Genomic DNA, 18518 nt, shown 5'->3' with positions numbered 1-18518 from the left:
TGGCATCTTTGTTAGACACGAGACTTCAAAGGCCTATAGTGTCTACATTCCAACACAGAGGAAGATAATGGTCAGCAGGGATGTTGGATTTAAGGAGGATAAGATCTTTAGGAGGTCATGTGGGTCAGATCTACTAGCGGCAGAGGATTGGGAGTGGGAGGCTCTAAAGATTGAAGAGGGATTAGTAGCACCGACGGGACATAGTCTTCTGATCAGGAGGAGAGAGATATGCCTTCAAGATCTTTTAGGAGGAGGCGAGATGAGTTGAGCAAACTTTGAGGGATGTTGAGGAGCATGTGGAGGTTCCTAGCAACACTTTCAAGGAGAGTAGACCATTGAGAAGATTTTCTAGCTACATGGCCTTGATGAGTAGTATCAGTGAGTCCGAGCCTTCTACTTTTGAGGAGGCAACAAACTAGTAGGATTGGAGGGATGCCATGGTAGAGGAGTACAACTCCATCATTAAGAATGATGTCTGGCAGATTATATCAAGGCCTAGAGGGAAATCAATGGTTTCTTCTTGATGGATCTATATGATCAAACGTGCAACAAATGCTAGTGTTGAGAAGTATGAGGCAAGGTTCGTGGTGAGAGGGTTCTTCTAGAAGGAGATAGTAGAGTATGGAGAAGCTCTTGCTCCCATCGGTAGATATGCATTGATCAGGGCGATCATTTCCATTGCTTTAGAGATGGAGTGGAGGATACATTAGATGGATGTGAACACTGCCTTCCTTAATGGGGTAATTGATGAAGAGGTGTATATTGAGTACCATAAGGGATTTGAGGTGCGAGTCAGTGAGTCCCATGTATGCAGGTTGAAGAAGGCATTGTATGGACTTAACCAGACACCTTTAGCATGGTACTCAAGGATTGATGGATACTTGCTTAGCTTGGGCTTCACCAAGAGTGAGGCAGATTCCAACTTGTACTATGTACTTGTTAAAGTTGAATTGCTCATCTTGGTGCTCTATGTGGATGATCACTTTTTGACATCTGAGAGACTCGTAGAGATATGCAAGGGGGACCTTGCTTCATAGTTCGAGATGAAGGACATTGAGATGATGCATTACGTTTTGGGATTGGAGGTGTGGTAGCAACCAAGAGAGATATTCCCTAGGTATGGTAAGTATGTGACTGATATCCTGAAGAGATTTAGGATGGAGGATTGCAAGCCTATGTCGACACCTGTGATTACCAACTTGAAGAAGCTTAATGCTTTTTAGAGTTAGTTGGCGGATCCCACATTGTACAGGCTGCTAATAAGGTCCTTGATGTATTTGGTCAACACTAGACCACATATTTGTTTTGCTGCAAACACCCTGAGCTAGTTCATGGTGGAGTTGAGGGTTCATTGGGTGGCAGTAAAACATATGCTTAGGTACTTACGAGGTTCAATGGAGTAAGGACCTAAGTATGCCAAATTTGGTGGAGTGTAGTTGCAGGGCTACACAGATTGAGATTGGGTTGCAAGTGTAATGGAAAAGAAGACTACTTAGGGTTGTTTTAGCTTGGGATCAACTATGATCTTGTGGTTTAACAGGAAGCAAACTCAGTGGCACTTAGTTCAACAGAGGTTGAGTACATGACTTCGAGTTTGGTGAGTTGTGAGGCCATATGGCTTCACAAATTGCTCTTAGGTTTATTTGGTTTTGAAATGGGACCCACAATGATTCACTGTGACAATCAAAGTTGCATCAAGTTTTCAGAAAATCTAGTGTTTCATGACAGGTCCAAGCACATAGAGATTAGGTACCACTTCATCAGAGACAGGGTCCAAAGAGGTGCTGTGAGATTGCAATACATATCCACATCTAAGTAGGTTGCAAACATTCTCACCAAACCCCTAGTGATGTTTGTTTTCTGTAGGGACAAGCTGGGAGTAGTGGAGAATCCCTTCCTTGCTAGGAGGGAGTGTTGATTTATAGGGGAGTAGTGGAGAATCCCTTCCTTGCTAGGAGGGAGTGTTGATTTATAGCTTCAGAAGGTTTCTCCATAGTCTAGTGTCTAACATGTAGGAGAAGTTGTTCTCTTTAGATGGTTGTTTGAGAGGAGTGAGTAATATGATTTTTTTCCTAAGTTTAACTTAGGAAAAACACATTAATTAATTAAATTAATTAATGTTGACTAATTGAGCAAATTTCTATGGATAAATATTTAATTATTTAAGTGATTTAGATCTAATCTCAACCACTCATCTAAGTGTGTTAGGATTTAATCCTAGCCGTCAATCACTTTGGAGATTGTGGGTTGGGGATTCTAAAATTATAAAGAGAACCTAAGGGAGAGGATGAAGACACAATTTCATCGTTGAGGAAGCGATTTTCTCATGAGTGAGAGGCTGGAGTGGCTATGGAGAAAGAGGAAAAGTGCGCAATTGATTTTTGGAAGGAGAATTTGAGGAGAGGCGAAGATTTTTGAAGGGGTCCAAGATTTGGAGGAGAGAGGCTGAGTTTTTGGAGTAGGTCGAGACTTTGAGGAGAGGTTGAGATTTCCAGCTAGTGTTGCTTGAGGAAGGGAGCCAAAATTTTCCCAAGGCGCAGCCATACAGGTTGAGGTCAAGAAGTTTGCAGGGCCAAATTATATTTTAGAGCAACCATTTTTAGGGGGTTGAATTCAGTTAATTTCTTTAAACCTAGTTGCAAATTTACCGTCTCAACAAGTAATCATAGATCTAAAATAACAAAGCTTTATAATCTGATTTGTAACAATAAATATTCTGGGTTCTTAACGAAATAACCAACAAAAGCAAAAGTACTCGAAACCAATCACATGCAACAAAGAATAGCACATATATACCCTGGAAACGCTGAAGTGGGGAAAACCAACAAACATTGGGCTTCTTATTCAACTTCAGGAGAGATATTTTCTTATAGTAGTTACACAAGAATTTGCTCTGGCAACTACCCAATAGAAGATCTTAAACCTCTTTCTCTCTCTCGGCTCTTGTACGACCCACATGCGCAACCCAATAGAAAGCTTTTGCATTCAAAGACACTCGGCCCTCAGCCAAAGAGATAACTCAACCTCTCTATTGATCTCACTTACCTTGATCTCGCTCTAGCTAGCTTGATCTAGCCTTTTCTTGCTCTCATTGCCAAATACTATGCTCCACTAAATCCCAACTCGTGCCAAATCGAATGTGCATCTCCTTTGGCTCGAACCTCCTATTAAAAAGATCAAACCCTAATCTCAAGTGAAATCCCTAATCTCAATGATTGAGTTTAGATCTCAACTCATTGAAATCCACAACTATGACTTAATTTGTCGTTGACTTATTTTCCCTTTTATAAAAAGGTACCCAACAATTAAATTAAATTGTCGTCTAAAGTCTTGACTTAGGAAATTCATTAATTCACTGTCGTAGGAGATAATTAAGGTGACTCGTGTTAAATATTGTAGCTCAGATAGGTGTTCTAGCCTTGAGAGGTGTCACTAAGGCTAGGAACATAGAGGAATTAATTTTCTCCAAGCCCATGTAATTTTTCCTAAGTGTCGCCTAGCGAAAATGTCTTAATTAAGTCAATTAGTGCTTTTTTGAATATTTCCTAAGTCAAAACTTAGGAAAAGTGGATAATTAATTGACATTAGTTGAGATAAGATCAATTTGCCTCTAGAAGTTTGTAGAAAGTTTCTAAGATGATCTTAGCCATTGATTGGGACAAGATAACTTCTAATCTTGGCCGTTTATTTGTGAATGAGAGATTATAAAGGGAGGTCGATGGGAAGCATTGCAGATCATTGAGTTGGGTTGAGTTGGGTGAGTTTTTAACTTTTTAGAGACATCAGAAGGGTTTCAGCAACAGTGATTGAGGAAGAATTTTGCAGAGTTTATTCTTCATCCGAGAAGACTTCCATCTTCTGAGTTTTAGGGGGAGTTTTGCTGGCCAGATTATTGTCTGCAAAGAGGGCCAAGTTATTTTTCTGGAGGCAGTGTGACTTTTCCGGAGGCAGTGCAAATTGCCAGAATTGCTAGTGTGAGTTGTTGGAGGTAGTGCGAGTTTTCTAGAGGCCGTGTGTGTGCGAGTTTGCCAGGAGGCCGTGTGAGTATGCCAGGAGGTGCGAATTGCTGGGAAGGGAGTGCGAGTGTGAGGGAGGCTGTGCGATTTGCAGAAGGGAATCCATAGGGTTTTCCTAGTTTGATTTGATCAACAATGGCGAAGATAAAATTTTTGGAGCTTTGCCAGTGAGAGACAAACAATGTATGTAATTTCTGAATAGCAGATTTGCTGAAGATTAATAATAAACCCTCGATCTGAAAACTGGTTTTCCCCACACAGGTTTTTCCAGGGACATTTGTCCAAAAATATTTGTGTTATTTGTGTGATTAATTTCTCGTGTATTCCGCTGCAAATATTATTTGGTGAATGGTGTTGTTCATGTTGTTATTCATTATTTTCAGCTGTTAAATTAACTTTGTTGTGTATAAGTAACCAAATTAATTAATTGAGTTAATAGCACCTTCTAGGCAGCAGAAATTTTACAACTCACTGCATGTCATGGCACCTGATCCATGCTGAATCACCTTCCAAGCTGCAATCTCAACAAATTCTTATTTGGGCTGAAAATCCTAGGGCTTGTTCCAGGTTCTAATTGCTGTATTTCCTGTGTAATTTCTATGTGCGTCTAAGCCTATAGTTTCCAGATTTCAATATAGAAAGTGAAGGAAGATTTATTGGGCTGAATTTCTGCTGTGTTGTGGTGATTTCGTATTTATTTTTTCTGCTGCAAATTTACTGTTTAAAAATTGAGAATACTGTTGTATTTATTTTTACAGTTCAGATTTTAATTTGTGTTAAAATTATCTTTTGGGTATAAATAATTGTGAGAAAAATATATCAGATCTAGTGTTAAAAATTCAACAACTTGAGGAATTGTGGCTTGATGCACCGTTTCATGTTGATGAGATGACTTAGAGTGAGGAGCACTCTTGGACCATTGCTAGCACCTTGCCTGATGGAGACACTCATTTTGCGAGGATGATGTCTTGTTGGAGAGCCTTATTCCCACACGTCTGGTGTGAAAAGACTGAGAGAGGCAATTTTGTTATGTTTTATCATTTTGAGAGCTATCTTATGGGTCAAATTTTGACTTTTTTGAACTTGTGAACATTAATTGTAGATTAAGGTAATTTGACTATAAATAGAGGAGATTCAAATTACTTGGATCATTGTGACACACATCCAATTCTTTATCTTGCAAAGAGTGCATAGTAGTTCTCTCCCTTTCACTTAGACGCAATGGGAAAGTAGGGTAGAAAATTGTCTTGGGGAGGATATGTTTTGCATGGAGAGACTTTGTTTGGATTAATGAAGTGATGCTTGGCTGAATGGTGTAAGTTTAATTTAATTTTTCTTCAATTTTGCATTGATTATTGAAATTAGGGTTTATCTCGTGCCATATTAAAAATTTCATAATCATTTATGAAATCGTGTTTATTATGATGCAAAACTTGTCATCAAGTATCCATCAAATGAACTAGATTGCATACTTTTGACCTTAAATTTCTTAATGTTTTGACCTTAGTGTCCTACTGTCTCTCCTCCTCTCTATCTAAGGTCCTTAGTGTTTTGACCTTGTCCTATTGACTCCATTGCCCAATTGATTAAAAGCACTAGTCATTGTTTGTCGATCAACCCCAAACTATGGTTAGGGTTTGGTTAAATCTGCATTTTATTGCTAAATTGCAATTATATGTTACTGTCCTAAAGTTTGGTATTGCATTTATTAATGTTGAAAAGGCAAAATCTATCATTACATGCATTTTTCATCCACATCTTTATGGCTGATGAATATGTATTATTGTTGAAGTATCCCTTGTTTACCCCCTTGATAGCCCAAAATCTATTGTTGATCATGCTTTTAAAGGGCTATTTCCATTGCCGTTGTAAAGTTTTGCATGCTGTAAAACTGCTTTCTTTTGAAACTCTAACTTGATGGTGGCTAGTGAGGTCTAACGTGAAAATCTATGGAACTTATCTCAGCTTCCTAGTCTTTGTTGGTAGTCTCCTCCAATCCACTATCTCTTTTCACCACAACCTATTAGATTAAATAAAATCTTTTGGAGTTTGATTTCCCGCCTTGCCAAAGGAATTTCCTTATTTCTATCCGAAGGGAATCTCTAACTCCTTTAGGAGCCAACAGAGTAGTGAATTGATAAAGAGGGGGGGGGGGGGAGGATAGATTGGATTAAGATGATTAAGATAAGTCTTCTAGCTGGATTCAATCATTGTGCTCTCCATTGAGAAAACTTGATTTAAATTTGTCAAGTAATGAATCCTAGGAAGGATGAGGGAAGGAATTTAGTGGAATGGAGATCCCCAAGTAAGAGATCAATCTAAAGCGATTTTCAATGTCCACTAAGGCCCCCCTCAACAATAAAGTGTTATCAACAAACTGAGAGTGACTTAAACTCTTTACCCCTCTTGTGAATTTGATCCCTGGTAAGGTCCTTAGTCTCCTTTCTTTTTCTAACTTTCTGCTCAATGAATCCGCCGTAATAATATCCAACAAAGGAGATAGGGGGCATCCCCGTCTTATCCCACTAGTGGCCTTGAAGAAGCCCGCCAATCTACCATTGACTAATGGGGATATCCCAGTGCCGTTGATACAATTTGCTATCTAGCTAATAAATTTACTTTCAAAGCCAAACTTCTTTAGAACAACAAATAGGAAGGAATGTCTTATTCAATGTTCCACCAAGTTTCCGGGATGAGGAGGCGAGGGAGCGGGGATATGTAGGGGCGACCAATGCAAAATCTCCCCACCAATTTTTTGGAAACGTGGGGGGACGTCGGGGTCTTAAAAACTTATAAATATAAAATATAAATCGATGAATCATATAACTGAGACAAATTTAAAACGAAAAGCATGATCATTGATATCATTATCATATAAATTATAATCATACATCATACATGTAAGTTTGTAACTGTACAATGTAACTAGTAACTACTAGTCTACTAACTTACTAACAATGCACAATGAAAATAAATTATAAAATTATAAATGTTTAAAGTTTTAAACTTTAAACTTTAAACCATATTGATGTTTCACTCCCAACTATGAACATTGAACGCCGAATATTGAAATACAATTATAAAAGTCAAGTGTGATACATCAAGAGTCAATTTTTTTAATTTTATAGAGTCAAAATAACATAAGAACATATCAAAAGATAAATGAGCATAATTGCTCAAGGTAATGCCCCGCTAGTCTTTGCATCCAGCTGCTGCATGAATAAATCAGGATCAACCATATCACCATCTGAATCAGAATCACTTGCATTCTCAAACATGCTAAGTGGCACACCAACCAACCCCATCTTTGTCTCATCGAGTCTCTCCTCCATATCTACCTGTGCATAATCCTTTGGATCAACATCCCATCGTGTTGCTAGTCCCTTCAAATACTCAGGTGTCTTTCTATGCTCAAGACGTTGGGCACTATGCAAAACAAATAACTTCTCAGCTCTTTTAGAGGTAAGCTTGTTCTTCTTGATAGAGCGAATGAAGCTATATGTGGACCAATTCCTCTTTGCTGCAGAGGAACTAGCAATCTGAGACAACAAACACATAGCTAGATGTTTGAGCTCTGGAGCACCATCCCCATGCATCCTCCACCAACCGATCAGGTCATCTTGGGCTAGATCTGTGCGATCTGCTCGAGCACCACGTGTGTTGAAGGGGCCACTAAGAGATGCAAACAGAACAAACTGTCTTCGAAATCTTGCAATTGCATCTAGGAAGCCATTCTTCACCTTAGGATCATCAATAGGAGGCACCTTCCCAGGCCTTTCAACATACCTTTTTGGGTTTAATGCATTTGATGCCATGTGCAAAGGTGTGTTCATGCGATCCCACCTAATGATCGGTCGAATGTGTTCATGTGTTCATGATCGGTCGAATCTGAGATGTATAGGACTCTAATGAGGGCTCCCTCTACTGAATGGCTACCTTCACAAGACCCAACATGCTATCAAAGGTCTCATAGATTTCTCCAAGACTAGGAGCATTTGAATCAGTGTAATGAATGACATCCACAATAGGGCCCAAGAATGACACCAAATAAGAACAATCTGCCCATCAATCATTGTCCAACACTTGAAGCCTGACCTTCTTCCTCGTGTCTATCTTCGATTTTGACCACCTTCTCCACTTTGAACTCACAACCAAGGATTGTAGAGGTGCTTGTACCTCTAACATCCTCTCCAATAAGAGAAAATAGCTAGCGTATCTAGTATTAGTGGGCTTGAGGAATTCCTTCCTCGTGTGAGCCCTGTACATGGCCAAGGAGGTGTGGTGGTTGCAGATAAACATCTGCACATCTCTAGCAGCTGTCACCAAGTCTGATATCCACTGAATTTTTCCAATGTCCTTCAGTGCATTATTGAGTGCATGCACACAACAAAGAGTCCAAAAAATATGTTGATACTTGCTTTGAATCAATAACCCAGCTGATCTACAAACTGCTATTGCATCTTTCACAAACTGCACCACACTATCAGGCTCAACATCCTCTATAGATTCTCGAAGAAGTTCAAATTGGAAAGATGCATCCTTGCGCTTTCCAGAACAGTCAACATCTTTAAGAAAGAATGGACATCCTTAAGATGTCACTATGATGTTGATTAGTGGGCGTTTTCAGATGTCAGTCCATCCATCCATAACAATAGAGCAACCAAACCTCAACCATGTTTGTTTCATTCTTTCTTTTTGCACATTAATTTTGGACACTTATCTATCTAAAATTGTTGTTTTTAGCTTATGTTCTCCGGGTGGTACATATGAAAGCCCTATTCTTGCAATTGCTTGGACCATTTGCTTGTAATAAGGAGAACGAACAAAATGGAAGGGAATTCCATTGGCAAAAATAAATTTTCCAATTGCATCATCTGTGTCATCTCGATCTAGAACATTGTACATCCTAGACATTGTAGCACCCATTGCACAAGAACAAGATGCACCAATAGAACCCTTTGTCTTTTTTGATGAAGCATTGGATGGAGGCATATCTGTGGATGGATCAACATTTCTGCTAGAAAGCAGTCATTTTCCAGTGGCTGCCCTTTCTAGCCTCCAAAGTTGCTCTCTTTGAGCTGAATTCAGGTTCTTTGAGGGACACATATTGACTCCTTTACCTGTAATAGCCAAAATATGTTGCTTCACCTTGGTATAGCTGCCAACAAAATGATGCCCACAAATATTGCAGATCCAATCACGTGAGCCACCACCAACTTATGGATTTTTTCCGGAAGTCTGGTCACATAGATTAGAAACGGTTTTAGAGAATTAAATGTCCCCTTTGCAATTTTTTCCAGATCTCTTGGTGGGCCTTCAAAATCTACACCATGCAAAGGTCTACTCTGATTTCTTGCCGTTCTGTGACTGCTTTCAATTTCTTCTTGTGAATCATGTGGCTCACTACCACTGTAGTCGCTGTCACTGTTTCCACTGTTCCCAGAATAGCTCTTGACTCATAGTTGTAAGTTGAATGTAACTCGTAAGTTGCAGCCTGCAACAAGGGTTTACCGTTTAAATTTAACTTTTATTTTTAATAAAACCTTTAGGCTTTATGGCATATGCATACTGATTACTGCTACATAGTGAAAATATTTAAAAAAAAAAAATTACATAGGTTGACTAATACTAACACTATACACATTAAACACTGTTTTTTTTTTTAAATTTACAAGAAAAAATTAATACACAGTCAACGCTGAAAAATTAAAAAAATTTTAAATTTACAAAAAAAGGAAAAAAAAAAACGCAGTGACAGGCACACAGTCAACACTGAAAAATTAAAAAAATTTAAAATTTACAAAAAAAATGAAAAAAAATGCAGTGACAGGCTGCAATGTTATTGTTACTTATTGTGCAAACTGTGTTAAAGTCGATGGGCTGCACAATGCAAAGTCGATGGGCTGCAAACTTCAAAGTCGATGGGCTGCAAGTGCAAAGTTGATGGCCGAGGGCCGCGAGGCTGCAGGTACAATGAGGCAAGTTAGTGCGCTAACGCTGGCACAATGAGGCAAAATGACAAGTCTGCTATGGCACAATGAGGCACAGTGAAGGTCGATGGGCAAGGCTGCAGGCACAATGAAGGTCCATGGGCAAGGCTGCGGGCTGCAAACTTGCAAAGTCGATGGGCGAGGCTGCGTCCAACACTGGCAGCGGTTGAACAGTCAAGTTTCAACGACATCCAGCAGCGATGGCGGTGTCGCCGTCCAGCAGCGATGGCGGTGTCGGTGTCGGCATCCAGCGGCGTTGGCTTCTAGCAATGATGGTGGCGTTAGATGGATGGGCGATGGAAACAAACGTTAAACTTGCACAATGAAATAAAAGTTAAAACTGAACCCTGGCGGCGTGAAATACTAAATATAATAAAAAATTATGATTTAAAAGAAAATTCATTATTTTTTTTTCGAAATTTGTCAATGGAAACGACCCCCTTTTGCAGAAACGACCCCAAAAATGGAGGAAACGACCCCTTTCAAGTTTCCTTGCATACCTTGTTTTTTTGGAGCGTGGGGAAACGACCCCATCTCGTCCCCAAGTCCCCAGAGTGTGAAGGAGCTAGGAAACTCGATCCCCAGGTTGGGGGGATGCGACCTGTCTTATTCTGTCAAAGGCATTAGCCATGCCTAACTTGATGACCATTCCTTTTTCTTTCTTGCTTTTGCTTGAGTGAATAGCTTCTTGCACAACAATGATGTTATTCACTAATTGTCTTTTGCTCACAAAACATCCTTAATTTTCTGAAATTAGCTTGGGCAATAACATTTTAAGGCGAGATGCAATAGTTTTTGACACCATTTCATCAGAAACATTACAAAAAGAAATAGGCTGGAACCTGGAAAAGGAAGAGGGCTTGACCTTTTTTGGCACCAAGGTGAAGAAGGCCCTTCTTCCTTCTGGGAGGGAGTATCTGAAGATTTTGAACAATTTCTGGCAAAATGACCATATTCATGGCAGAGCATGCATTTGAGGGGAAGTTGGTTATAGTCAACTTCCAAGTGGAAGGTCTCGTTATCTAAAGATAGTTGGATTGCTTCTAGAACGCCTTTCTTCAAATCAACTTCAACACAAATGCGGGCACAAGTAAACATCTGATCCTTGGGTTCTGCTTTGTCTATATACGTTTCCAGGGCATTGCTGATGTTTTTGAATGTTTCATCATTCCAGTGGTGGAGGGGGAAGTAGGAGAGTTCTACCCAGAGAAGAACAACAAAAGGAACATCATTTGCAGGGTTGAAATATGGACTCCATCTATCTAGAGATAAGTCTTCAGCTCCCATGAAATAGGGGCCACTTCTGAATTTCAAGTCCCTATCAAATTTATCTTCAAAATAGAAAGTAAAAGACCCCTTCCACAAAAGGAGGCTGAGACTTTTCCTTTAATCAAAAGCCTTCAGTTCTTATCCAGCCAAAGATTCAGAGATTTTGGGGAGGGCCAAATCCTTGTGAACTGGCCCGCCAGACCTCGATTCACTAACCAAAGTGCCATAGTGTGTGATTTGCAGCATTCACTACAAATTTTGGAATTTCTTCAGTCTTCTTCATGATTTTGTCAGGCTGTGACCTTGGGATTCTGGACTGCGCTGATATAAGAGCGTTAAATGTCTCGATGTCAGGGCTTGAGGGGCGTAGGGGGGAACAGGCCCCCCAGAGCGAGATGCCATTAGGTATTGCAGGATGTCAGCTATGGTTTTGGAGATTCAGAGCTGAGAGTGGGAAGTACCCAATGAACAACACATTTCAGCAAGAGAGGCCAGATGGGATTGATCTTAAAATTGGTTTCTTTTCTATCTTAACTTCCTCTTTTAGAAATGGAAATTATATCATAGGGACTAGATCACTAATGGATATTGTTCTGCTAATTGTTGTGCAAAAAGCTATCTTTGTCATTCTTTATATCACACATGTGTACTATACTTCCGATTTCAAGCATTTGTAGTGACATTTAGTTTTTGGGTAGTAGCTTGTTATGTCTCTGTTTGTTGAAATATACAATGATTTTTTACATGTTTTGATTTCTTATCGGTAAATGAGTCAATTTACTTCCTTTATGCTAGTAGTTTATATGTCAAAATTTTTCCTTGATCCTCAAGGTTTCTGTATTGTTTCTTTTAGGTGTTGCATTTACTTTATGCCAAACAGACCCAGTTCTCAAGGATCGTGAAGATGGAACAGATTCATCTAAGGAAGATCTTATAAAACAAGTCCAAAACAACTTCATACGAAAAGTTGTTGCAGAACATGAGCAAGAAGAGGATGGACAGTCTAGTGATGACGATTGATCGTGTACATCTTTTTTAAATACATCTTTGCTTTATAAAATTGAGTATGAGAGAATGACTATTTTCCAACAAAGATGATTGCTTTACGGTCGAAGCTGAATATTATAGCACCATTATGGTGTGCAATAGGATAGGTAGTGGTTTGCTAATAATTTATTGTTGTATATTACACGGTGTTATGAGAGGCCATGTTCTTTTGCTCTTTGGGACACTCCGTTTGCTTCATGTTGTCATAAATACCTGGCTTTCCATCATGTTATCATTGTGGTGCAATCACAAATTTACTTATCTGTTGGAGTAAATTTCTTGAGAATTTCATCGCCCATTTACCTTTAGATTTAAATTTATGTTTGTGGTTGGCATAAATGGAATGGCTCTTATCTTCCAATGTTAACTGTTTTTCTTAATTCTTAGTTATGAAGTGGATAAATATAAGTTACAGATCATATAATCCTTTAGAGTAAAGGGTCATGTCCATGAATCCCTGTATGAAGCATGTCTTTGCTATTTCTAAAAAGGATGAGCATAGTGAACTTTGCTTCTTGTTGTGGATGATACGGTGGGCCTTAGTAAAAAATCTGCATTACTATGGATTGCTAGTTGAATGTGATAAATGTAAGTTACAGATTAGAGAAAGGGGTCAAGTCCATGAAGCCCTGTCTTAAGCGCGTCTTGGTTATTTCCAGAAAGGATGAGCTTAGAAAAATTTGCTGGGCCTTTCTTCAACAAGTAAAAATTCTGCCGCTACCATGGATTGCTAGTTGAATGTGATTCTTGCTACTGGTTCTCAAAATAAGTTAACAAGGAATGGTGAATATGACAAAAGGATTGTGTACATTGTAATGTTATGTCTAAACAAAATTCTCACATTAATGCTTAAACATTGTTTAGTGTATAGCATGGAATTGCCAACAAGGCCTTGGTTCACTGGTGAGGTTGACAAACTGTTAACCAAGTTTCCATTCGTGCTGTTGTCAACCCCTTTGTGTCTATTTCACGAAGCAGCTTCCAAGAAAAAGTAAAATGTATAGCATGGAGTCAGGGTGAATAGTAGAGTGTTATTGTTTCCTCTGTTGGGAAATGAGCACAGCCAAAACACATGCTACACAAATAGATCTAAGCGTGCAGAGCCAACAAAAGAGGTACATTTTTGCATCATGTCTTGATGGTAAAGCAGAGGAGCGATCTGAAATCTTTGAGAATGCCGACGAAATGCCTGCAACTTTATTTGTTTCTTTTTCAACAGCAAACGTTGCACATAATTTGGTTCATTGCATTCAATTTACAGTGTCTACATTGGTATACTCGAGACATTTGAGTGTGCAGTTGTAGCTCACCCAGTCAACTCAGCAGTTCAAGACATTACCAATCTTCATCCATAACAATCTTCTTCACAATCACATGAATTTTAGATTTTTATCATTGGAACTTGAATGCTATGGCTCTGATACCAAATGTTGTGAATATGAGCTTAGCCAACAAAATAACATTCATACCCATATAATTTTAGGAACACAAATATACTGAATATCACATTGTATTGATCTGGTCTCTTACATATGTTTCTCATTTTTTTGATAATACTTTTAGACATATGAAGTATTAACTCGTGATAATTAATGCTCAAATAAATATGACTGCATTGTAACATGCAATGAAGTAGGCTATATATAAGTCTAGGAACAAGATGAGAACAACGAGAGAGATTAGGAATGGAGATGTCATGGGATCACTTTTGAAATTTTTGGAAGATAATTATGAAGATGGGTGAACCAAATGTCTAAATTGAAAATCTTGTTATGGTCATTTAATACTATATAAAGGGACCTCATGTACCTTGGAAAATTAGGATATATGATGTGAAAGACAATATCATTACAATGTGGTGTACAAAGTATATTTGTGTTCCTACAGGTATAATTTGTGTGAATGTTACTTTGTTGGATGCACTCATATTCCCAACATGCTTTTGTATAAAGTTACAATTCATCAAGTATTAACTTATTTGTGGCGTTTTCTGGGTAACAATTGACAGTTCCTTTAACAATGTCATCACTTCTCTTTGCTCTACTCCATCCTAAAAACATGTTTGGAATGAAAGTACCAGAAGCTAGGCATTGAAGTTGATACAACAAACCTATAATATAATGAAGCACTAAATAAGGTATCATTGATTAATGAAACGAACTCTTAGATCAGTGCTTTTTAAAGAGGAAACTGAACCAAAACCAAATCAATCAAAGGATATTCCAAGCATGATAATGGCTTCAAAGTATTGTTTCCAGCATAGCCAAGCTATAGCAAAGTTTCAAACACTTGTTGACGTTAATAGAGGTAAGAGAGTTCAAATCATGATGCCTATTCATGTGATGAAGATCTCACGTGGTCACTTCAGAAATTTTGGAAGATAGTTATGGAGATAGTTGAACCAATGTCTAAATTGGAAATCTTGTTATGGTCACCTAATGCTGTTGGAAGAACTTGTCATTGATGTCAAATGATTTGATGATTTGCGTACACCAGCATCGTTGCCCCAAATGAATGGATTAACATCAGTATTTTGTCCCACAAAATCATGATCTTAATGTTCTATTGCAGCCTTTGAAGAAGGTCAAATTATGGAAGCCCAAGTCAGCATTGAATAAAGACAAAACAAATTATTCTTTAATAATTCCCCTTTGTCAGGTCGGCCCCAACAATGAAGAACAAGTCGGCCTTCTCCCCAACAGGCATGTTGATTCAGTGTATGACTGAATGCTCTTCACAATTCGGCCAGATCAACTCGGGGGAGACAAGAAGAGGAAGAGAACTCGGGTCTGAGGAAGAAAAAGAAGGTTCATATCTCATGAACCTTAAGGAGAATTGGAGTCTATTCTTGAAGTTTATCTCTGTTTTTGGCTAAGGGTTTTTGGAAGGTTTCTTGATTAGTTTTTGGAGCAGTTGTTTTGTTGAGAATTCGGGCTTATAGTAGCAGAGGTTTTGGGCCTCTAGTGGCTCAGACTTCAGCCTTCTAAAAGTAGACCTCGGCCCCATAAAGGAGCAAACTTCGGACCTATGATAAGACTCAGATCTATGGATATTTCGAGACTGAAATTTTGGCCCCCCCTCTGGACAGACTCGGCCTTCTGAGGTCTGATTTGGGCCTGTAATTCGGCCCTCTGTGACAGCCTTCGAACCTGAGGCAAGAGTGAAATTAGTCCTGAGGAAGGGACAATATTTGACCTCCTTTGGAACATAACTTGCCCTGTGTTTTTTACCATACTTGGAGCCAACCTTGGATCAGTTGTTGAGCAGACCTTATATCAATTTATGAGCAGACTTTGGATCAGTTTTAGGATCAGACCTTAACCAGTCTTCGGATCAAATTCTTGAGCAGACTTTGACTAGCTTTTGGATAAGACTTTGGCCTATTTAAGCTCCTTGGAGTAGGCCTAGACCAGACTTTGAAGTGTTCTCAAGAGCAATTTTTGGAGCTTGTTTGACAAACTTAAAGCAACCTCTTATAGCAGCCTCTTGTAGCAGACTTGGAGATTTTTTTAAGATATCTCTTGAGCCTTCTTGAAGACCTTTATGAAGAAACTCATTTTGGAGCTTGTTTGACAAACTTAAAGCAACCTCTTATAGCAGCCTCTTGGAGCAGACTTGGAGAATTTTTGAAGATATCTCTTGAGCCTTCTTGAAGACCTTTATGAAGAAACTCATGGCGCATTCTTGAAGACTTTGTAGCAGCCCTAGAAGCCTCTGTTGAAGTAGATATGAAGCATCCTTGGAACAGACTTGGATAAGATCTTGAAGACCTTTTTAAGCAAGCATTTGAAGTGCATTTAGAACGGACTTTGCAAAGCTTTCGGAGGCATCTTGGAGAATTTGATTTGAAGTATTTGGACCTTGGTAATCTTTGAAGCAGAGTTGGAGACATTGTTAAAGCAAGCTTTTTGGATGGCATCTGGATGCAATGCTGGGGTTCTAAAGTATATGGGAAGTGTTTCTTTAGGTTGGAGCCTAAGAGGATTGGTGTCCTCATTGAGACCAAGTTGGTGCTTGGATTTGTGGTTGAGGATTGGGGTCATCATTCAAGGTTGGAGCCTCAAAAAAGATAGAGATTTTGCTGTACAAGTTGGAGTTTGAATTTTTGTAAAAAAGGTTTGGAGTCCTCACTATCTTCATTAATACAATTATTTCCTTGTTCTACTTCTTGTGTTTTGGTTTAACTTGTGATAAAATCTTAATTGGCATAATATAACAATTGAAAGAAATACTGATTCACCCACCTCACAATATTTCCAACAATTGGTTTCAGAGCCAGTTCCTTCAGTCTCAGCGGAACAGTTGGAAGGAAGATTCCCTAGAACAAATGGCAAGGCCAAAAAGGAAAGCCTCAAAATCTTCTGAGGATATCTCCTTCTCAGTCATGAAATCAGAAGTCAATCATGTTGGCAAATCTCCTTTGTTTGATGAAACAAATTGTGTATTATGGAACACAAGAATGTAGTTCTTTTTGATGGCTCTTGGCTTTGAAGCATGGGAATTAATTGTTACTAGAAGCACAACTACAAAGGAGTCAAAAGAATACAATACAAAAGTGATGAAAGCAATCTTGAGTAGTCTATTAGATTTTGTAAAATTCAAGGTGGGTCAACGTTTTTAAGCTAAAAGTCTTTGGGAAAAACTACAATCTTGAGTAGTCCATTAGATTTTGTAAAAATCAAGGTGGGTCAATGTTTTTCAGCTAAAAGTCTTTGGGAAAAACTAGACAAACTTTATGGAGAATCTGGGTTTGTGACAACTGAGCTAGAACCAGAATATGTAGAACAATATCAAGAATCAAAGAAGATAGATGAAGTCGAAAACACCAAAATTATGAAACACTGAATATGAAGAAGACATTGAAGTAGTGGCTGCTCGAAGAAATAAATAGATTGAAAGAAGAAAATGGAGATCTTAAGAAGCTGATGCAAGAAGTTGAAGAAAAGAATCATGACATTAATAGTACAAAGGAAGAAATTGTCCTCCTAAGACTCCAATTAGAAGAAGCCGAAAGAATTTTTGATCAAATAAAGATATGACGACTTCAACAAACTTGAAGAAGAAATTAGTTCCTTGATGACCCAACTTGAAGAAGCAATACAAATCCAAATATTGAAGAAAGAAGACAATTACTAAAACTGTCAGAAAGAAGTTGTCTCACTGAGAGTTGAGGTTGACAAGCTCAATAAAAATTTGAAGAGCACACAAGTATTAGATGACATTCTTAGTCACCAACGATCACCATACGATAAATCAGGTCTTGGTTATACAGGTGAGGCAAGCTCCAAGTTTCCAATGGTTAAGTGTGAAGAAAACCTGGAAGCCATCATCCTTTAAATGCCAAATCACAATGAAAGCCAAAAAAAGGATGAAAATATTGCTAGACCAAGAAGCTATGATGTTGCTCTCAAGGGATTTATACACAATAAGAATCATTAGAAGATTAGATCTCCTCCAAGGCTTAACAACTTCAAAAGATCATCAAGAGAATTCTACTCATCCAGGTACCAATGGATATTTTCTGGTTATTGTTATTCATGCACTAATTTTGGTCATAAAGAAAGAAATTATGGAGTGTACTACAAGAATGATTATAAAGGATGATGATCAAAATCCTAAAAGTAAGTTTGCATGACGACCCCAATCCTCAACCACAAATCCAACCTTGAAAAAATTCTACTCACTAGGAACAATTAGACTACTTGTATGAAAGAACACGTAGTTTGTTAAGGCAATAAAGGATGGTTGAAAACTTCTTTTCTATAGAGGAAGGCACAATTGCATATGGGAATAAGTACGGGAGAAATTAATGGCATAAATCATCACTGTAAATTATGTAACTCAGGGGGATTTGTCCTTAGTGGCATAAAATACAAGAGGAGTAGATGACAAGGGAGTTATCCCATTTTCCATTGATGTCAAAGGGGGAGAGAAAATGAAGAGCAGAATGGAGACAATGGACGTGAAACATGGAGACAAAGGGAGCATGATGACAGGGGGAGCATGAGTGTTGACATCAATGACAAAGGGGGAGATTGGTGGAAGAAGCTGTCATTGATGTCAAAGGATTTGATGATTTGTGTGCACCAACATCGTTGCTCCAAATGAGTGGATTTAACACCAGTGTTTTGTCCCACAAAATCATGATCTTAATGTTCTATTGTAGTCTTTTAACAAGGAAAAATTATGGAATCCC

At 38.6% G+C, this 18518-nt stretch overlaps 1 protein-coding gene across 1 annotated transcript in view; it reads left to right on the top strand.

Annotated features, from left to right (window-relative positions):
- Positions 1-12583, top strand: part of LOC149144972 (Thioredoxin superfamily protein) — a 64301-nt gene extending 51718 nt beyond the window's left edge. Inside the window, exon 5 of the mRNA XM_089447691.1 lies at positions 12129-12583. Coding sequence (XP_089303817.1) covers positions 12129-12295 — 167 coding nt within the window. The 3' untranslated portion in view covers positions 12296-12583. The remainder of the gene's footprint in view (positions 1-12128) is intronic.
- Positions 12584-18518: the final 5935 nt, after the last annotated feature.

Source organism: Pinus tabuliformis, chromosome X (assembly GCF_031772625.1).
Source record: "Pinus tabuliformis cultivar Carrire ecotype Pingquan chromosome X, CPIR1, whole genome shotgun sequence".
Lineage (NCBI taxonomy): Eukaryota > Viridiplantae > Streptophyta > Pinopsida > Pinales > Pinaceae > Pinus > Pinus tabuliformis.
This window is presented reverse-complemented; position numbering and strand designations above follow the sequence as displayed.